The 22,665-nt window shown below is 47.5% G+C and overlaps 1 protein-coding gene across 4 annotated transcripts in view; it reads left to right on the top strand.

Annotated features, from left to right (window-relative positions):
* Positions 1–22,665, top strand: part of adamtsl3 (ADAMTS-like 3) — a 143,590-nt gene that overhangs the window by 105,381 nt on the left and 15,544 nt on the right. For all 4 annotated transcript variants that reach the window (XM_080766725.1, XM_080766723.1, XM_080766724.1 and 1 more), the window contains exons 16-27: positions 1,892–2,181; positions 2,567–2,696; positions 7,433–7,643; positions 8,882–9,076; positions 11,474–11,627; positions 15,166–15,296; positions 15,822–15,929; positions 16,578–16,719; positions 17,292–17,777; positions 19,744–19,996; positions 20,531–20,658; positions 21,854–21,991. In XM_080766725.1, the coding sequence (XP_080622851.1) occupies positions 1,892–2,181; positions 2,567–2,696; positions 7,433–7,643; positions 8,882–9,076; positions 11,474–11,627; positions 15,166–15,296; positions 15,822–15,929; positions 16,578–16,719; positions 17,292–17,777; positions 19,744–19,996; positions 20,531–20,658; positions 21,854–21,991 (2,366 nt within the window). The remainder of the gene's footprint in view (positions 1–1,891; positions 2,182–2,566; positions 2,697–7,432; positions 7,644–8,881; positions 9,077–11,473; positions 11,628–15,165; positions 15,297–15,821; positions 15,930–16,577; positions 16,720–17,291; positions 17,778–19,743; positions 19,997–20,530; positions 20,659–21,853; positions 21,992–22,665) is intronic.

The raw sequence follows: 22,665 nt of genomic DNA, 5'->3' as shown, positions 1-22,665 counted from the left end.
GGGCCTCACCGAACCAGACTCCCAACTGCACCCCCCCCCCCCCCCCCCCCCCCCCAACGGAAGAAAAAATAATTACGTTAACAGTTGCTGCTGAGCTGATCACAGTCACAGATAGAGGGAAAGTGTTATATTTGGTTGATCGCGTCTGTGTCTGTGACATTGCGCAGCAATGCACACACGAGAGAGAGAGAGAGAGAGAGAGAGAGAGAGAGAGAGAGAGAGAGACGTAGAGAGAGAGAGACGAGAGAGGTGCTGCGTGTTAAAAAATAAATAGGCTACTACTCATCTTTGTGTTCTGTTTCACCTTATTGCTGAGTGATCGCACACAGGGAAAAGCAACAAGAAGGGGTTTAGAATCGAAACAGTCCGTTGTGGAGAAAAGGAAGTCCACACATTACGCACTCCTAAATTCTCACAGAGTGATTAGCCTACTAATGAGTGACAGGTGCTGCCACTTTTGTAGCCCTGGACCGCTTATACAGCGAGTCTCTCTCTGACGCCCTGTGACCGAAACAAAGCCTTTTACCTTGGTAAAAGTCTATTATCGTAGCTGAGAAGCGTCTCAGGTCCCCAGCTTCTCTATAAAATGCACTATTTTAATCATTAAATAAAATTAATCCAACCAGATCGGCGCAGGCAAAACCCGAAAATGCCATAGTAGAAGAAATGACTGCCCGGTAAAATGCAGGGTACATTGCGTTATTAAGATGGCACAAAGTGTATTTTAGAGAAGCTGGGGACCTGAGACGCTTCCCAGATACGAAAATAGACTTTTAACAAGGCTTTGTGTTGGTGAGTAGTTACGTGGTTTTGTTTATTTTGCTGGGATTTGAAAACCCGCGCACGGGAGTGAGAATATCACCAGAGGGCTGCGGAAGGGACTTCCACAGGGCGTCAGAGAGAGACTTGCACTTTTGGAGCGTGGCTGGGATGTCTGATGGAGAGAGTGTGAGACAGACTCCACGGTGCTTGTACAGTCCAGCGCAGTACAATCTCATCAGACATGATATTTTGCTAAAGTGTAGGCTATTATAGGCTATATAAGCTCTGTATCTGGTTAATTGCGGGATTCGTGGGGGCCCGCTGGTTTTATCAGTCGTGAGTGACTGTGTAAAAAAAATCGTCAATCGATCATCTGACAGCCCGGGCCCCCCGGAGGTCCGGGCCAGGGTGTGACCACCCCCCTCACCCCCCCGGTAGCTCCGCCGCTGACGCTTTGAATGGGTATCTGTCATGAGTTACTGTAACGCTGTGTGGTCGCCGATCGATCATCTGACAGTCTCGGGCCCGGGCCCCCTGGAGTCACACACCCCCTCCCCCCCCAGTACCTCGGCGCCTGGTTTGGATATAGGGTACCCTCACAAAATGCTTGCAGTAAACAGTAATCAGTCCTAAATGGGTTAAGCGTAAACATTTGTATTACTTTTTACACCACTGGATTTAGCCTTATGCCTCTCACTCCAGACATGATACTAGCATACAGTACATGTCATGGAACAGATACAAAGGAAACGCCGTTAGTATTGAGTCAGGGACACATCATGTGTTTATGTTTTTTAGTCCAAGTGCTGGTTTGGTTTTGATGGTACATTTACTTTCCCCGCACGGTATTTCCATTCCAGTTTTATCATCGTTAATGTAAACCTTTTACTGCACTCTGAAAACCGCTTTATCAAACACATTTGCAAATTAACTTAGGGGGCTTTAAAGACGTAGTGAAAGGGAAAATATGTTTTTCATACTTTTAAGCCCAAACCACACCAATGGGTCACCATGCATGACTCCTCCTCGCAACCAAACCGTTGAGAGTAGACCCATGGTAGACGCATGTAGCATGTAGTTTCAAGCAACCAATGAATTGAATTAAATTAAATGTTTTTGTGTGTTCCAGGTTCATAGTGGGGACCTGGTCTCCCTGCAGCGCCACCTGTGGGCCTGGCAGACAGAGCCGCGAGGTGAGGTGCAAGGTGCTGCTGTCCTTCACCCAGACGGAGGTGGACCTCCCAGAGGCCGAGTGTGGAGAGGACCGGCCCCGCGTGGAGAGGCCCTGCACCGCGGGGCCCTGTGAGGGGCTCCTCCAGGAGCCTGATGGCGCTGGGAGCCCCCTCGCGCAGCCGGGAGGCGAGCTCCACCACTGGGACTACAGGGGCTTCTCTGCCTGCTCGGCAACGTGTGCCACGGGTGAGAAGATCCTTCGTGATATAAACTGAATCGGGAACAGACGGAAAATGTTTGTGGACTACATTTTTTGACGAAAACAAAATAAATACTAAATAAAAACTGAGCTCTATTCTCTATTCTCATCAAATAAACAACTCATGTCAAACTGGGGGGGGGGGGGGGTCCTAAATTATAACAGGTTGAGAATCACTAGAGCCATAACAATATTCTCTTATGGGGGTCCTTGGCATATCTTTTCAAATCCGTGGGCTAATTAGTGTCACATTGCGGGTCCTTGGCATGAAGGTGCAAGGTGTGTACCCCTCTCTCCAGGGATGCAGACTAACTCTATATTTACCTCTCTGTCTCTCTCTCTCTCTCTCTCTCTCTCTCTCTCTCTCTCCAGGGAAGCAGACTGCAGTGGTGAGGTGTGTGAATCGTCAGAAAGCCGAGGAGGTAGACGGCTGGATGTGTGAGCCCTCCGGCAGACCATCGCTTATGGTCCGCATCTGCAATCCTGAGCCCTGCCCCCCCAGGTAAACACCTGTGTTTAAAGCCCAGCTGCACAGGGTTTCCTCGTCATGAATCCACGGGTCCGCCTGCAGTCCTTCCTCTTACCACTAGGGCACAGTGCTTCAACGTTGGAACGCCTCACTGGCCCCTTGGGCGGGACGATAAGGATCGGCCGGCCAATCCCCTGATCACCCTATAGGGCTGGGGGGCGGGACGATAAGGATCGGCCGGCCAATCCCCTGATCACCCTATAGGGCTGGGGGGCGGGACGATAAGGATCGGCCGGCCAATCCCCTGATCACCCTATAGGGCTGGGGGGCGGGACGATAAGGATCGGCCGGCCAATCCCCTGATCACCCTATAGGGCTGGGGGGGCGGGACGATAAGGATCGGCCGGCCAATCCCCTGATCACCCTATAGGGCTGGGGGGCAGGGAGATAAGGATCATCCCGCCAATCCCCTGATCACCAGCGCAATCTGTAGAATCAGAGCCCTATCATTTTTACATATACCAAACCGGTGGTTCCAATATGGCTGCATGGCGAAGCCCTCTCTGCTTTTTTCATGAAACCCTTTATGCCTCAGACATGAGCAGCAGGAGCTCTGAGAGGGGGGCGAACACTCTGAAACCGAACCACACATTTTTAAAACATTAATCATTCACCCCCGCCGCGTTAGAATAACTTGGAAATGAAGTTCATCGCTGGAATTAAAGTTTAAAATAAACACGACCGCTTGAATCATTTCTGAATAAACACTGTGATTGTGTGATGGTTGGAGGGCTTTATACGAGGGGAGTGGGAGACTGAACGCAGTTCTAGGGACCTGTTATTCTTTTGTTGTGTGATTGATGTGCCGTTTGGACCCACAGAACAGCTAGTAGCTTACAGAACAAACACAATAAGACGTGCAGTCAGAGACAATAAAGAGCCGTAGACACGGTGGCTCCTGAACACTGGGAGAGGCAGTGGCTCAGCGGCAGAGTGGCCGCTTAGGAACCACAAGGTTCCCAGTTTGATCCCCCACAGTTGTTGTCGAAGTGTCCTTGAGCAAGATCCTATACTTTCTCCCAACGTGCAGGTTGGTGCCTTGCCTCTGCCATCAGTGTGTGAATGGGTGAATGTACTGTAATGTTTTTTTTTTGTTTGTAATGTACAATCATTGTAAAAGTGTGTGTGTGTGTGTGTGTGTGTGTGTGTGTGTGTGTGTGTGTGTGTGTGTGTGTGTGTGTGTGTGTGTGTGTGTGTGTGAGTGAGTGAGTGAGTGAGTGAGTGAGTGTGTGTGTGGGGGCGTGTGTGCGTGAATGTAATCTACGTAAAGCACCTTGGATAAAGGCGCTTTATAAATGCACCATTTACCTACTGTCAAGGTCATCACATTTGGTTTTTAGCCCAAGCAGTGTTTTTCGTGCAGGGGGGGGGGGGGGGGGGGTGGGCACAGGTTAGTCCGATATATTAGTCCGACTACGTGCATGCCGGTTAAGACTCACCTGTGGTTCCCGCGTGCGGTTAAAATTAGCGTCTGGGGATAGGGTTAGTATGGGGCATTGGGGCTCTATGGTAGGGAACATTGGGTGGTCGGTTTTTTGGGGTGTCTGATTATTGGAACGTCGCACTAACGATATGCAGTTTTGCAGCCCTTTGTGCAAAACAAATGCTTGCAATGGATTCAGAATCATGAATAACCCCTAGTTTCACCTGTCACATAATACTTGAAGCAGAATTACAGTTTGTAAATTGTGCTTGCATCCAGCACAGCGATAGTTCATTACAGACACACACACATGCTACCCAACTTTCAGCAGCTGTCACAGATTCCCCTTTTAGGGAAAGTGAATGTCAGTCTTTGTGAGATGTGTTACAAGACTCCTTTACAAACACATTGGTGAAGAAATGTATTGGTAACAGCAGAGACATAACCTCTTGTCATAGGCGGCGGGTGAGTTTTACCTTTGGGTAGGCTATAGAATTGCGTTTGGGGGGGGACTCTCGCGGCCGAGCGAAGCGAGGCCGCCGCCGCGGATTTATTTATTTATTTATTTCCCAGATGGTCTAAAAATGAGTTATTTAGCATACTTTTACCAATGAATTAGCCTATACACAGACAACGACTTTTGGACGTCTTTTTCTCAAGTCTCGAGTCAGTCAGTACTCAGTGTAGATTACCCGGCGGTGTTGCTGCTGCCCCTCCGGGAGTCGCGGCTCATGGCTCTACAGACGGCACAGAGACAGCAGTCACTCCGCTGAACGTGTCAGTGTTGCTGCAGTGGTGTGAACTGTGAACCGTGCAGCCTAGGCACTGGTGCTGCTGAGTTCTGACACAGCCGACTCACAGCTTCTTCTTCTGAATTAGGCTACTTTATATTTGCATTGAAAAACACATTTTGCTGTTTCCCAAAACAAACCAGCGCGCGGCCGCGTGCTACTCTTTGCTACAAAGCGACTGGAAGGACGAGGTTTACAGACATACCAATAGTAGTCAATCATATGCTGTATAGTGTATAGCCTATCCGATCAGCGATCACCAGGGGGCAGCGACAACACACACACACACACACACACACACAATAGCCTTCTATAATGCTGCGCACATATATTATATATATTTAAAAAAATATCCAGCATAATTTTTGGGAAGGCTAAGCCTTCCCTAGCCTTATGCACCCGCCGCCTATGCCTCTTGTCCCACGTGCACACATAGATATCAAAGGGGGCTTCAGCCCCTGCCCCTTTACCCATCTGTAAAACAACTGCCCTTTCCAAACCACGAATGCAGCATTTACTATGGTGAAAGAAATGCACACTCCTCGCTTGTAGATCTGCTATTTTCGCTATTTTTGTCCAAAAGTGCCCTCTTTAACAGGATTTCAGCCCTTGCCCCTCTAACACTCTCTAGTTCCACTAGCTCTCCTCTGAGGACACAACTCAGGCTCTGGGAAAGGATTAGCATGAAGCTAATAATAGTATAATACACGGACGTCTCCCACATGAAGTGGTTACTCAGCAGGTCAAGGATTACATGTTGTACAGTCAGTACACATGTCTTCTCTTCTCTTTGATGTTGACCCTGGCAGTACAGATTGAAGGAAATCACACGCACACAAGCACTCGCTCACGCTCGTGCACACGCAACACACACACACACACACACACACACACACACACACACACACACACACACACACACACACACACACACACACACACTGGACCCACTTTTAGGCCAGTGCACCAGAGCAAGCTCTTGCCTTTTTTTAAACCCTACCCATTTTAACCAAATACATACATACATACATACATACATGTATACATACATACATATGCGGTCTAGCTTAACTTGGACTCAGGGGGGTGGACGCCTCTGCCTTGCATAGTCCCCAGTGAATAGGCATTTTGCCCTTCACTGGTAACCTTATTTTGGATTTGTTTTAAATATATGAAGGTTTTGTGGGCTGGGCTTTTTACTAAAAAGCCCCCCCTTTTAAATACTACACACATACATACATACATACATACCTACATACATACATTTCAGACGTTTTAGCAGTTTTTAAGGACCCACTTTTAGGCCAGTGCACCAGAGCAAGCTTTTGCCTTTTTTTAAACCCCACCCATTTTAACCAAATACATACATACATACATACATTAGGTATGCGGTCTAGCTTAACTTGGACTCAGGGGGGTGGACGCCTCTGCCTTGCATAGTCCCCAGTGAATAGGCATTTTGCCCTTCACTGGTAACCTTATTTTGGATTTGTTTTAAATATATGAAGGTTTTGTGGGCTGGGCTTTTTACTAAAAAGCCCCCCCTTTTAAATACTACACACATACTGTACATACATACATACATACCTACATACATACATTTCAGACGTTTTAGCAGTTTTTAAGGACCCACTTTTAGGCCAGTGCACCAGAGCAAGCTTTTGCCTTTTTTTAAACCCCACCCATTTTAACCAAATACATACATACATACATACATTAGGTATGCGGTCTAGCTTAACTTGGACTCAGGGGGGTGGACGCCTCTGCCTTGCATAGTCCCCAGTGAATAGGCATTTTGCCCTTCACTGGTAACCTTATTTTGGATTTGTTTTAAATATATGAAGGTTTTATGGGCTGGGCTTTTTACTAAAAAGCCCCCCCTTTTAAAATACTACACACATACATACATACCCACCTACATACATACATTTCAGACGTTTTAGCAGTTTTTAAGGACCCACTTTTAGGCCAGTGCACCAGAGCAAGCTTTTGCCTTTTTTTAAACCCCACCCATTTTAACCAAATACATACATACATACATACAGTGAAATATTTGAAGGTATTGTGTGCTGGGATTTCTACATAAAAGCCCCCCTTTTAAATACCTACACACATACATACATACATACCTACATACATACATTTCAGAAGTTGAAGCAGTTTTTAAGGACCCACTTTTAGGCCAGCGCAACAGAGCATGCTTTTGCCTTTTTTAAACCCTACCCATTTTAACCAAATACATACATACAAAGCCAATCATTGGAGCGGTGTGCACCGCTCAAAAACGTGATCGGGACATGCTTAGTGCTTAGAAGCACTAGGCATTTGCTTTCCATCCCTGTGTCTACTCTGCAGATAGGAGATGGTACAGTACAGTACAGTACAGTACAGTACAGTACAGTACAGTAGGCTACATGAGGAAATGTACTTATACAGTGTCTACTCTGCAGATGGGAGGTGTACAGTAGAGTAATGAGTGTACGTACTCTCTGCAGATGGGAGGTGACCGAGTGGACACGTTGCTCTGCGTCTTGCGGTGTGGGCATCCAAACACGGGACGTGTTCTGCTCGCGCCTGCTCTCCGTGGACCAGCGGACCGGCGCACGAGTGTCCGAGGACCAGTGCAGGGAGTTCAAACCAGCCGTCCTGCAGCCCTGCAACCAAGTGGACTGCCCCCCCGCCTGGGAGACAGAGCCCTGGCAGCCGGTAAGAACTGGTGGAAACTATATAACTACGGTAAGTAGCCTTGCCGAGCCATGAGGCCCACATAGGTCAGGAGCCTATCTCCTGTTTCTGTAGCGTGAGGCAGCTTGATGTACAAGTACACCCCCTGGACATGACGCTAGTATGCCGCAGGGACCCCCAATCCAACCCTTGATGCTGAGTGCCAAGCAGGGAGGCATTGGGTACCATTTATAGTCTTTGGTATGACCCGGCCAGGGATCGAACCCCAGCCTACCAGTCCCAGGGCGGACACTCAACCACAAGGCCACTGATCTACGGTAAGTACCAGGGGTCAATGTCTCCGTGGCAAAGACTGGGTCTTGTCTGCGGCAAATTTTAGATTAAAGCAATAAGCCACAAGAGGTGTCAGGTTACCGGATATTTTATAATGGCTGAGTACTTGTAGGCTACTTTTACTTTGCTACATCTCAGAGGCAGAGCACTTTTATGGCATTTATTTGAAAACTTTAGTTAAACTTTGTATTATTATTATTACAAAACATAGCCTACAGTATAAGCACGTCAGCCCTATATACATTTCAGCCAATTGAAAATAGAAGATATACAAGCTCACATAGTTTGTAGATGAATATCTTGGGTCAAAACAAGCTTGATTTGCGGCTCATTTCTTCCAACGATATGATCCTCGGTTACAACAAGTATGTTTTGGGTGAATTAAATCTCAAACGTGGGACAGCTGGATACATATAGCTGATTTTCACTTTCTGATTCTCGGTTTCCGAGTGAAACGGCTTTCAGAAAAAGATGCTTCGCCTATTAAATGACCCTGAGATGACCCTGAGCCAACACCAGATGGTGGTTTATTGCTGTCACATATTTAGTTTTCGTCAGTGAAAAAGGTTGACATACATTTTTAGTCATACGGAATAAACACTGACATGCACATGTGTCTTTACAACACAGTAATTTATTGACAGAGCTTAAAACAATACTACCGGTATATTGTTTTCCGCTCTGTCAATAAATAGTTTTGGGAGCTTTTAAAACGGTGTGCGAATCTCCTCTTTCCTTTCTTAGTTATTATTTTGGATCCTGCACCCGTTTACATTTGTAATGCAGTCTCACAAAACAAAGGGCATTTTGGGACAATTTTGTGCCTCGATGTCGCAGAATATGCCTTTTGGGGAGTGAGACAGCATGTATGAACAAACTTTCTCTCTCTCTCTCTCTCTCTCTCTCTCTCTCTCTCTCCCTCCCAGTGCTCCCAGTCGTGCGGTGGGGGGGTCCAGGTGCGTCAGGTGCACTGTAAACAGCTGCTGTCCACGGGGGCATACCAGAGGCTGCCACTGGGGGGCGACGGCGGGGGGCACTGCCAGGGGCACAGACCCCCAGCCCAGCGGACCTGTGCCAACAGCGACTGCCTGCCCTTCATGGCCGGAGGAGAGTGGGGCAAGGTGAGTGGACCCAGAGGCTGGCAAAGGGAACGGAGGTATATACAGTAGTGTTGTTCATTTTGAGACACATTTTGAGTTTAGTTTGAGTCATATAGTCTTTTGAATAAATTGTAATTTAGTTTTAAAGTCATATTTTAATCATCTTGAAATGTTTTTAGTTTTTGTTGACTAAATATCATGAGATTTTAGTCGTCTAAATCTAGAGTCGATTGTGTGGACTCTAGACAGTGGGTGATAAAAGTGGGTGATAAAAAAACACCCCTTAAAGCTAAACCCCACCCATCAGAGTTGTGGCTCTCAAAGGTACCTACCAAAACCTGAGAGGAACAGACGAAGTGGTAGAGACTGTATGTTGGCGGGCCTTGATGCATAGCGTCATGATTTTACACTTGGTTGCATGCTTAAAATGGCAGATCTACAAGCTCACAACGTGTTGCACTGCAACCACACATACTGTAAAATGACTTGTCATTTACAGTAGTTCTACTGGATCTCTTCTCCACTTGTCCCTCCCTAAACATGTTAGTCTTTATTTGTTGACAAAATTGTCAATATACATATAGTCTTAGTTTTTACTCATCATATCTTAGTTTTTTTAATGTAATTTTTGTCCCCAGAAAAAGGTAGTTGCCGAACGTTTAAGTCGACGAAATGAACTGTAAAACTACAATATGCAGAATTTCTGCATTCACTATACTGTATTGCTCTCGGCTTGGGGAGGGGGAAAGAAAAGTAGGAAAATAAGACACACATAAGACACGTTTGGCCCAAGTGGCCTTGGTCAGGTCGGTGATGGTAGCTGCCTCATGGCCTTGGTCAGGTCAGTGATAATAGCTGTCTCATGGTCAGGTCAGTGATAGTAGCTGCCTCATGGTCAGGTCAGTGATAATAGCTGTCTCATGGTCAGGTCAGTGATAGTAGCTGCCTCATGGTCAGGTCAGTGATAATAGCTGTCTCATGGTCAGGTCAGTGATAGTAGCTGTCTCATGGTCAGGTCAGTGATAGTAGCTGCCTCATGGTCAGGTCAGTGATAATAGCTATCTCATGGTCAGGTCAGTGATAGTAGCTGCCTCATGGTCAGGTCAGTGATAGTAGCTGCCTCATGGTCAGGTCAGTGATAGTAGCTGCCTCATGGTCAGGTCAGTGATAGTAGCTGTCTCATGGTCAGGTCAGTGATAGTAGCTGTCTCATGGTCAGGTCAGTGATAGTAGCTGCCTCATGGTCAGGTCAGTGATAGTAGCTGCCTCATGGTCAGGTCAGTGATAGTAGCTATCTCATGGTCAGGTCAGTGATAGTAGCTGTCTCATGGCCTTGGACAGGTCAGTGATAGTAGCTATCTCATGGTCAGGTCAGTGATAGTAGCCTCTTTGGACGCACCAAGACAAGACAACCACCAAAGACTCAGTATGTGGCCCTTAATTGGCATTTTCGTTTTCCCCTTGCCAAGAGCACCTCGGCTACACACGCAAACAAACAAACAAAATACATTCCTTCCAGTCGAGCACAGTTCTGGTTCCTTCTTGTATTTCATTCTGTCACAGTCTATAGGTTTAAACTGTAAACGCTGTTTAAATGAGTGCCAGCTGGGACATTTATCAGCAAACAAAATGTGAAACACATGTGAACTCGATCCGCGATGACAACTGTGAGATATTATTTAGCGTTTCCCGAACGTTTGATTACGTTACAATCGTTTGTATCGTTTATCGTGATTAAAACGCTCACAATAATCGTATATCATGAAGATTTTAATTTATCGAGAACTTGCCATTAGGGGTGTTTTTTGCTCCCGATCCGATTCCGATCATTCGATTTTTCCCGATCCGATCTTTATATTTTTTTACAACACTTAGCCTATGCCATATCACAATAGTACAATAACCAAAATCACAGACAATATCCAGTCTAATATCATGATTTGGATATAATATTGATACTAGGGATGTCCACGATCACGTTTCTTTTGCTCCCGATCCGATTCCGATCAGTTGAAAATGACGTTGATCGGCTCCCCATTTCCGATCACTTGATCGGGTCGGGACAACCCTATACTTGTCTTACACTAGGAGGAATAAGCTTTGGTTGAGCTGCAAGTTCAGCACCACTTAAACCCTCTATACTTTTTAAACCTGTAAAGAGTACATTAAGGTATACGCTGTCGTTTCACTCTTTACAACATCCTACAAAATAGCAGATCTACTGAAGTTTTTAACTAAATTATTTGATGGAACAACATGTTTTCAGATGGGGGTCGGTGGCCAATTACATAGCCTATAATTTTGGGGGTCGTTGACATGAAATAGTTTAAGCACCTACTGACATAGAAACATAGGTTTTTCAGAAAACTCGAATCTGTTTCTCAGGTCCAATCTGTCATTCTGGTATTCTGGTCCCCAGTGCTCGGTGTCGTGTGGTCTGGGGGTGCAGCGCAGAGAGCCAGCGTGTCGCAGGCTGACAGCCTTGGGCCACCAGGTGACGCTGTCCAGGGGGAACTGTGAGGGGCTGCCTTCCCCCCCTCTCGTACGCACCTGTCGCATGATGGCCTGCCCCAGTAAGAAACCACGCACGCACGAACGCACGCACACACGCACACACACACACACACACACACACACACGCACGCACCAAGGACCCCCTCACTCCATACTCCCACAGCACCTCCCGGGGGACCCCTCATATGCCTTCTCCAAATCCACAAAACACATCTTCTTGTCCAGGATCTCTAATCTGGTCAGTTGTTCCACGGCCGACTATCGGCCGGACCTTCCTTTCCATGATCGCTTAAGTGGTCAGGGAAACAAGATTTATCTTTTGGGTGAATTAAATTGCATTCGCGGGACACGTTACGTAGCCGATTTCACACATCCTGTCTTCCGTTTCCGAGTGAACGGCTTTAAAAAATATATACATTTTTTCCATTGACTCACATTGGTGGCGTTTCTCGAGTTCAAATTCAGCCACTAGATGGCAGTGATGGCGGTGAATTTAAACATCTCAAATGGTTTACCTTTAATCTAGTTTTAGTCGACTAAATCTACAGTTGATTTTGTCGACAATTTGTTTTTGGCAGGCGTCGTAATGTCTGATTTTACATTTGGTTGCATGCTGAAAATAGCCGATCGGACACGCACACGCACACACACACGCACACACACACACACACACACACACACACACACACACACACACACACACACACACACACACACACACACACACACAAATACACACACGCACACACACACACACACACACACACACAGGCAATCACACACATTCAGCACACCACGCATCCTTTCTCTCCCACAGTTTGCGTGCAGATGTACAGCTTGTGTTATCTGATGGGAGTGTTCAGTAAAGGGACCCCAGACACGCCAGATCGCTAACTCATCAAACATTCTTAGAGAACAGGCTGTGCGTGAGAGTATAAGAACTAGAATGTACATGTGTGTGTCTGGAAAGTGATTACCCATGGGGCTGTGAGCAATGTATACACACACCCGTACCCTACAGCCGTGTGTGTGTGTGTGTGTGTGTGTGTGTGTGTGTGTGTGTGTGTGTGTGTGGGTGTGTGTGTGTGTGTGTGTGTGCGTGTGTGTGCGTGCGTGCGTGCGTGCGGGTGTGTGTGTGAGTCTCAACTTTATCAAGCTATATCAACAGATCCTGTTCTCACTTTGAACATTTACATTTTACCCGGGCAACTGAAATAATAAAAATAAAAATTATAGCTTTAACACAGATCACGATATTCTTGATTTTTGTTTTCATTGTTTAATTTGCTGTATTTGATCACTTTTAAGAGATACATGGTTTCCAGCGGGTGTGTGTGTGTGTGTGTGTGTGTGTGTGTGTGTGTGAGACAGCCCTGGTGATTGGTAGAACAGTATGAGAGACATCCCTGGTGATTGGTGGTACAGACGCTTATAAAGCTTTAAATATTGAGTTCAAAAGTTAAATTATTGTTAAATATCTGCATTACCTAAACGACTTACTTAAATGGTAAATGGTGCATTTATATAGCGCCTTTATCCAAGTCGCTTTACATAGATTGTGCATTACATTCACCCATTCACACACACATTCACACACCGATGGCGGCGGAAACCATGTAAGGCACCAACCAGCACATCAGGAGCAATTAGGCGTTCAGAGTCTTGCTCAAGGACACTTCCACTAACTCTGGGGGAGCCCGGGTTCGAACTGGCAACCTTGCAGCCTAACCCTGAGCCACCTAACCTGAGCCACTTAACCCAGAGTTGGTGTCAAAGTGTCCTTGAGCAACAGCAAGGGGGCACGACAACCTTGGCCTTCAGATGGGTTCAGGACAGACTATACTGTAGGTTTGTTTGTTTGTTTCGAATATGCCAATAAAACAGAAACAATTCCTTGCATTTCGCATCACAAAGAAAAGTATAATAAATAGTTACAAATATAGCAAGAAGATTTTTTTAAGATAAAGAAAGAAATCTAAGCATATCCGAAAAGGCAAAAAAAAAAAAAGAAAAGAAAGAAATGCAGGTCTTATTGAAAATGAATTACTGGGCGTGTTAAATCGCTGCCCGTTGTGAAATGACCTTATCACCCAGGACACCCACCCAGGACACCCACCCACCCAGGACACCCACCCAGGACACCGACCCAGGACACCCACCCAGCACACCCACCCACCCAGGACACCCACCCAGGACACCCACCCACCCAGGACACCCACCCAGGACACCCACCCACCCAGGACACCCACCCAGGACACCCACCCAGGACACCCACCCAGCACACCCACCCACCCAGGACACCCACCCAGGACACCCACCCACCCAGGACACCCACCCAGGACACCCACCCACCCAGGACACCCACCCAGGACACCCACCCACCCAGGACACCCACCCAGGACACCCACCCAGGACACCCACCCAGGACACCCACCCAGCACACCCACCCACCCAGGACACCCACCCAGGACACCCACCCACCCAGGACACCCACCCAGGACACCCACCCACCCAGGACACCCACCCAGGACACCCACCCACCCAGGACACCCACCCACCCAGGACACCCACCCAGGACACCCACCCAGGACACCCACCCAGGACACCCACCCACCCAGGACACCCACCCAGGACACCCACCCAGGACACCCACCCACCCTCACTATACTTGATGAGATGTGTACCGTCCCTCTCATACCTCAGGTTTATTAGTATACACTTCCCCAAAGAAATGTTTAACGTCCAAGCTTTTCTCTTCTGAGAGGGGTGGGGGAGTGGGGGGGAGGTCAAGTTGAGGATCACGGAGCGTCCCATCTTCTTATCACCACACCCGTCACGTCATTCTTCAAGGCTGTTCCCTAGTCTAGCCCATTTAGACCTGAGGACGTGTCTGTGTGTGTCACCTTATAGCTTTTAATTAACCATTATTTTTAGCAGATCTACAAGCTTGTAGCGCAGCACTGTTTTCAGATGGGGGTTCGCGGCCAATTACATAACATTTTCAGTGTCCTTAACATGAAATAGTTTGAGAACCACTGGCATAGAAACGCAAGGTTTTTCAGAAAACTGTCATGAGGCATTCTTTTTATAGAATCTTATCTCAGGTCTTAACGGTCTAGTCTAGATGATGTTATCAGCGTTAACGATGGATGTCAGATCTACCCTGTCTGGACCTCAAGGCTGTTCCAAGGCTAGAGGCGGGAGTGTTTTTATGTGTTCTCATTAGTGGTGGAAAGTAACTAAGTACCAAGTCCTGTTCTTAATAGGTTATTGAATGAATCAATGAATTCAGTAATTAAATGAAGTAACCCAATCACTCCAGACTTGTGTGAAGAAAAAGTTAGGCGTTATATCTGTTCCTTCAACACAACGTTGCTTTCGAAACAACGTCAAAAACGTTTTTAACTCAAATCTTTGCTTCTGGGGAGGTCCCTGGAACAACATATTTTCAGATGGGGGTCGGCGGCCAATTACATATAATCTTGGCATAATCTTGACATGAAAATGTTTGAAAACGAACGAATGTTTGTAGAATCCTCCTCAGGTCTAAATGGGTTAATGTATTCAAGAGACCCCCTCTTGTTTTTGTCTCACCAGAGCACAAGAAGGATGTGAGACCCAAAGAGACATGGAGGGAGAAGTATCCCGCCGTGCCAGACGTCTCAAACCAGGTCAAGCAGCCGGCCGCGAGACACCCGCCGCTGAAGGACAGGGGCTATGAGGAGCAGGTGAAGAGGGAAGCCTGTGGCCACTCATTGACCTCCCCAATTCATACCATATCCACACTAGTGTTGTTTTCATTGACCTCCCCTTTCATACCATATCCACACCAGTGTTCTCACCATATCCATACCGTGTTGTTTTCATTAGTTTATTAGACAGAGGGCTCTATTTTTTTCCATGCTAAACACCTTATCCCGAAACTACTTTGTCTTTTTTATGTTTTTACTATTCTGAAAATAGTAATCTACAAGCTCACAACATGGAGATGTAGATTGACTAGTTGAACCATTCAAAATAGTTAAAAAAGGCAAAGAAGTTTACGGATAAGGGGTTTAGCATGGACGAAAATGGAGCCCAGAATGTATAAATGGCAACAGAGTACAGTCAAACATAGCACCAAGAAATGTCCTTGCGGTATCATCTGTATCTCCATAGACGTAGAAAGGTGGACGCCTCCTTCGGCTTTGAGGCGTCATTATAAATCACGATATTTGAGTGAACTTTCTTTTTTTTTTCTCCCACCACTGCAGGTGAAGCGATGTCCGTGGCTCGTGTCTCTCCACCGCATCTATGTCCAGACACGTCCGGAGAAACGCCTCCACCTCACCGTGGGCGGCCACGCCTATCTCCTGGCCCAGGTTAGACACACCTATCTCCTGGCCCAGGTTAGACACGCCTATCTCCTGGCCCAGGTTAGACACGCCTATCTCCTGGCCCAGGTAGACACGCCTATCTCCTGGCCCAGGTTAGACACGCCTATCTCCTGGCCCAGGTAGACACGCCTATCTCCTGGCCCAGGTTAGACACGCCTATCTCCTGGCCCAGGTTAGACACACCTATCTCCTGGCCCAGGTTAGACACACCTATCTGGGCCCAGGTTAGACACACCTATCTCCTGGCCCAGGTTAGACACGCCTATCTCCTGGCCCAGGTTAGACACACCTATCTCCTGCGGCTGCCCCAGGTTAGACATGCCTATCTCCTGCCCCAGGTTAGACAGGCCTATCTCCTGGCCCAGGTTAGAATAGCTTGGGATGGGGTAACAGTGGCACAGTCACATGTTACAGACCTTTAGTGTGATCCAGTGACTGGAGTGTGTCCTATAACTATGTTACAGGGTTCCAATCCAGCAGAGCTTTAATATACAACGGTAAAGTTCCATCAATAGAGCACCGAAGTCTGAAGTCAATATCGGTAGTGGGCGCAAATCCGGGTTCATGTACTTTTTATTTGCATTGTAAAATGTATTTTCGTTAGATTTTCGTTTACCTCCCACCCCCCCCCAGACCTCCCTGGTCATCAGATGTCCTGTCAGGAAGTTCCCCAAGGCCTACATCCGCTGGCTCAAAGATGGCCGCCCGCTGCCCAGCTCCAAGCGCCTGGGCGTCACCAAGTCTGGCTCCCTGAAGATCCACCTTCTAGGGGCAGGTGATTCTCCTGTTATGGATCATGGGACCATGACATGTTACGATTGTTGTGGCAAATATAATTGTGATTAACAATAATATTATGACCGCCAGGATTAATTAATCTATTTACCGTGCATTGCCATGGTTTTTCCACTTTCAACCTTTATTTTGAAGAGCCAAATATCCGTAACCGGGTGTTACGATGACATAATGCTGTGTGTGGTCTGGTGTCTTGACAGGTTGTGGTTCTCTCACTCGGTGCAGAAAAAACCCGACCGCGAGTATCACAGTGCCTGCGCCTGCTGCTGAAAACCTTGTTTTCAACAGAAACGACATTCATTGCACCAATTAGGAGTACAGGCCATTGAAAGCAGCACATAGAGTGCAATTGGATGTGCGCGCATGCTAACGAGAGAGAGATACCGATGCGATTTGATCAAAACATGGATAAAAGAATATAAATCCTAGAAAGAACTTGTAGATCCACTATCTTAGAAGTAGCGTTTATGTTGTAACTTTTTATTTATTTATTTGCCACCCCCATATATATTCCTTTCTGAAAACCCCCGGCTCTGCTCCGCCCCTCGACAGGTGACATCGGAGTGTACGAGTGCATCGCCGGGCCCGCGTCGGACATCTTCACCCTCCAGCTGATCGGCGTGAACGCGGCGGTGGCGGGCCACAACAACAGGGTGGCGACCTCCGGTGGGGGGCGCTCCCCGCAGCCGGCACAGCCCCAATCTACCACCGACAGCCCGACTCCTCCACCCGGTCGAGAGGAGGGGGGCGACACGACGACCACGATGCCTCGATGCCACAGCCACCTCGCGGCAACGTCGCTGCAGCAGCCGCTCAGCGTGTCTCTGCTGCCGCCCCCCGGTGGCCGGGAGGCGGCGGCGGTATTGCAGCCCAGGCTGGAGGAGAGGCTGGTGAACGTCACTCTGCGCGCCGACAGAGGAGAGATGGGTCAGGATGCGGCCGCGCAGCTCATCTCCAACCTCCTCCTCGCCCACATGGCTGCCGCCCAGCGCTGGAGCAGCAGCGCGCCCACCCGGGAGGAGACGGGACGGGCTGAAGGTAATGGTCGGTTGTTAAACCGTTTGTCCTTAACATGTGGACTACAAGCAGGGGGTTCCCAAAGTAGGGTCCTTGAGGGAGTTCCAGGGGGTCCACAGCTAAATGATAGTTTGGAACCAAATGGACCCTTATGGGTCTGTAACTCTGAGAGTGTACAAATGAACTCTCAGAGTTATATTGACAGTGATTTTACAATATAAATTGGAGGTCCCAGATATAGAAAGGCCATTAAATGGGGGGCCCGTAGACTGATCCACGTCAAACTGGGGGGTCCTTGAACGGGTTGAGAATCACTGCCAGAGCCGTAAAAATCTTCTCTTATGGGGGTCCCAGGAGGCATACCTTTTCAAATGGGGGTCCACGGGATAATTAGTGTCAATTTGGGGGTCCTTGACATGAAAAGGTTTGGAAACCACTGGACTAGAGAAGCACTAGCCTGGTTTCCAGCCTGATTCGCTGTGTTCCGTCTTTTTTGTCACAAGTCTGTATAATGTTTATGTTACATTACTATTACTAAAAACGATTTAAAATAAAGGGATTTAAGATCATTAAAGCTGGGCTTTAATGATCCGAAGGCGGGGTCGGTGAAAGGGCCTTTCTGTGTGGAGTTTGCATGTTCTCCCCGTGTCCCCTAGGGTAGGTACCCTCACAAAAACATGCAGTAATCCTGGTCTCTAAACTGCCTCCCCCTGGCCAGCCGGGGCGCCTGATGGAGGGGAAAGGAACTGTTTGGAATAACGTGTTCCTTTCATGCGCTACGTCCAACCAGGGAAACTCCCCCCTGTCAGGTGTAAAGGAGCAACTTGGACACTCAAGCATGAAGGAAGCATTAGTTAAGTCCGTTGCTCTCCCCAGGTTGGCGGAGGGTGTGTAGAGCCCAGGATCACAGTAGATGATTGACATAGGGGTGAAAAATGGGTTACAAAATCGTGGGATAAAAAATATATAAAAAAAAAAAAAAGCTGGGCTGTTGCCTGAGTCCAGTGCATTCTGCCAACTTCCAGTCCAGGACTTGGTCACTGTTCTCTATGCTCTGTGGTGCAGGTTGGAAAAAAACAATACAAGATACGCCAAACACCAGTTTGACGTATCGATGCGCACTGGGCAGCTACTGCTGTTGTCCTGCAACGTCCCCTTATCATTCACTAAACTCACCCCACACAGCTACTGCTTTTGTCCTGCGACGTCCCCTTATCATTCACTAAACTCACCCCACACAGCTACTGCTGTTGTCCTGCAACGTCCCCTTATCATTCACTAAACTCACCCCACACAGCTACTGCTGTAGTCCTGCAACGTCCCCTTATCATTCACTAAACTCACCCCACACAGCTACTGCTGTTGTCCTGCAACGTCCCCTTATCATTCACTAAACTCACCCCACACAGCTACTGCTTTTGTCCTGCGACGTCCCCTTATCATTCACTAAACTCACCCCACACAGCTACTGCTGTTGTCCTGCAACGTCCCCTTATCATTCATTAAACACACCCCACACACTCACAGCTACTGCTTTTTTCCTGCGACGTCCCCTTATCATTCACTAAACTCACCCCACACAGCTACTGCTGTTGTCCTGCAACGTTCCCTTATCATTCACTTAACTCACACCACACAGCTACTGCTGTTGTCCTGCAACGTTCCCTTATCATTCACTAAACAGCCGGCATGTTTTTTGTACTACTGAATCTGACATAGTGGACTACTGAATCAAATTAGTGTTAACTTTGTACCGTAGGTTTTTCTCTCGAGTCTCGAACTGGCACAACTCATTTTATCATTTTATCAACTCTTTTTATTTAACAGTGAGAAAAGCAGTCGAACAAGACAGTAGACTTTCCAGACTGAGTAGCGACAAAGTGACAAAACCAATTTGCGAATCAGGATGTAAACCAGGCTATAGATAAAGAACCACCACTATGCCCTATTGTTGTTCTTCTGGACATGCCTTTGATCTCTCCGACAGGCAGGCTGTCCAACTGGTCCGAGCGCTATGCAGAGCGCCCCGCGGGCGTTCCCGCGATCGTCAGACCGAAGCAGCAGCAGCTGCAGTGGCCGGTGACCTTGGCCTTCCAGAGGAACATCAACGTCACCGCGGGACACGACGCCTTCCTCACCAACGCCACGCGCTCCCTCACCCTGCTCTGTCCTGCGGAGGGGGTCCCACGACCCACCGCCCGCTGGACCAAAGACGGAGCTCCACTGAAGCGCACCACCAGGTATAGCGTTCTCAAATTCTGCCCGAATGTATGCTAATTAGTCACAAATCACACCCGTGTGAACTGAGCGTTACACTGACAGGTAGTTACCCCCCCCCCCCCCCAGGAGGGATGATTGTCTATTTCAAACAAAGTGTTTGAAGGAGGAATTGAATTCATAATTAGACCCCCCTGTATTAGGATGTATTAGAATGTTGATATTCATTCATCAGCCCCACTGACAGGTAGTACAACATTTTGGTTTTAAGATGCTGATATTCATTTTGTATTCATCCTTAAGGACCCCAAATCACACCTTGGAAAGCATGAGTGTCTATTTCAACGAAAGTGTTTTTTGACTGGGGGGTCATATTTTGACAGGAGGAATTGCCTGTCATAATTTGACCCCCCAGTATTAGGATGTTGATATTCATTCCCCCCCAGGAAGGATGATATAGGGCCATGAGCGTCTATTTCAAGTGTTTTTTGACTGGGGGGGTCATATTTTGACAGCCCTGTGGTGTAATAGCTACACATGTCATATTGTCTCTGTAGGGTGTGGTGGGACAGCCAGGGGACGCTGCACATCTCGTGGCCCGCGGCGTCGGACCGCGGCGCGTACCGCTGCACCACCACCAACGCACACGGCTCTGACAGCGCCACGTCTCACATACTGCTGGCTGGTGGGTGTCATTTTGTTTCTCCTCCTAATCTGCGTTCATTTTTTTTACAGCTAATTTTGATTTAATTTTATAGTGAGTCTTTTTTTAATACATTTGAATTTAGTTTCAGTCATTTAAATACATTAAGATTTTAGTAATCTGAAAAGTTTTAGTTTTCATTTAGTTTTAGTCCATTAAATACATTAAGATTTTAGTCGTGACACCGAATTTCACACTTCCATCCATCCATCTTCAACCGCTTATCCGTAGTCGGGTCGCGGGGGCAACGGCTCCACCAGAGAGCTCCAGACGTTCCTCTCCAAAGCAACATTAGTGACTTCCCGAGACGTTCCGAGACGTTCCAAGGCCAGTGAGTCGATGTGTTTCCTCAACTGCGCCTTGGTCTGCCCCGGGGTCTCCTCCCAGTGGGACGTGCCTCGAGGACCTCCCTAGGGAGACGCCCGAGAGGCATCCTAACCACACTAATCACACTTGCATGCTGAAAATAGCCGATCTACAAGCTGCGATGCATTTTGCACGCCTGATGCTTGCGTCACGATTAAAATTCAGATTTTAATTGTCACCAGTTTTAATCAATTTTAATCTATTTACCATATAGTTTACAATTTAGGCATTTTATTATTTATGTATTACTTAATCCAGAGCGATTTACAGTTAGCAAAAACAACACATGGTAAATTAAATTAAATTTCAATATAATACATCAATTACCGGTTCATCATGAATCATACGTATAAAGCTAAGAACAGTGGAATATCTATATAATGAAACTATGCGTATACATTATAGAGTGCTATGTCTACCTACATAAAGTGCTATTTACGTTGTTGCGTGCCTAGTTTAAGGCAGCGGTTCCCAATGTGGGGTCCAGGGACCCACAGGGGTACTTCAGGGAGTTACAGGGGGTCCCCAGCTAAATGGTATTGGAACCAAATGGACCATTATGGGTCTGTAACTCTGAGAGTGTACAAATGGAACCAAACGGACCCGTTAAATCAACTCAATGCCGGGTCTGTAGACTATTATGCATGTCAAACTGGGGGTCCTTGAAATGAAACAGGTGGAAAATCACTGGTCTCTGGATATTTTTTAATGGGGGTCCGTGGGCTAATACTTGTCGATTTGGGGGTCCTTGAAATGAAAAAGTTTGTGAACCACTGTTCTAAGGCATATATGTATGTGAATCCCCGTGCAGAACCTCCCTCCATCGCGGTGTCGTGGAGGAACGTGTCGGACCGCGGCGTGGCAGCCGGCCGGACCCTCAGGGCTGTAGTGGGAGGCCAGGTCAGCGTCCGCCCTGGAGCCAGCCTCACCCTGGACTGTCCTGTCACTGGTAGGTCACTGACCCGTCCCTAACCCTAGCCCTGGAGCCAGCCTCACTCTGGACTGTCCTGTCACTGGTAGGTCACTGACCCGTCCCTAACCCTAGCCCTGGAGCCAGCCTCACTCTGGACTGTCCTGTCACTGGTAGGTCACTGACCCGTCCCTAACACTAGCCCTGGAGCCAGCCTCACCCTGGACTGTCCTGTCACTGGTAAGTCACTGACCACAGTGACCAGTGGCGTTTCTGAAAATCCTGGTGGCTCTGTTTGGCCCCTAGCTATTCCACTGAGGTTCGGTTATTTTTTCTCTGCCTAATATTGAACCAGTTCAGAGCGTTTCCAACTGGTTCAGAACCCTGAAACCAATTCTGGTTTCCAAACTGGTTTCCAAACAGTTTTGACTTTTGAACCAAAGTTTGAGTTCCAGGACCATCTCTCTAGAGTGTCTTGTTAAGCAGTGCATCTGGGTCACTTTCTTTTATGTGGTTGTATAGTGCTCTCTTCTCTTTCTCTCTCTCTCCCCCCACCCCACCTACATTAATGTGTGTGTGACACAAACATCACATGTGTGACATTTGTTTTCTCATGCAAATAAGGCTCCTTTGAATTTAATTGAATCGGTGTGTGTGTGTGTGTGTGTGTGTGTGTGTGTGTGTGTGTGTGTGTGTGTGTGTGTGTGTGTGTG

Source organism: Protomyctophum bolini (assembly GCF_963924005.1).
Source record: "Protomyctophum bolini genome assembly, chromosome: 1".
NCBI lineage: Eukaryota > Metazoa > Chordata > Actinopteri > Myctophiformes > Myctophidae > Protomyctophum > Protomyctophum bolini.
The sequence above is the reverse complement of the archived record's forward strand: the minus strand, read 5'-3'. Positions and strand labels throughout refer to the sequence as shown.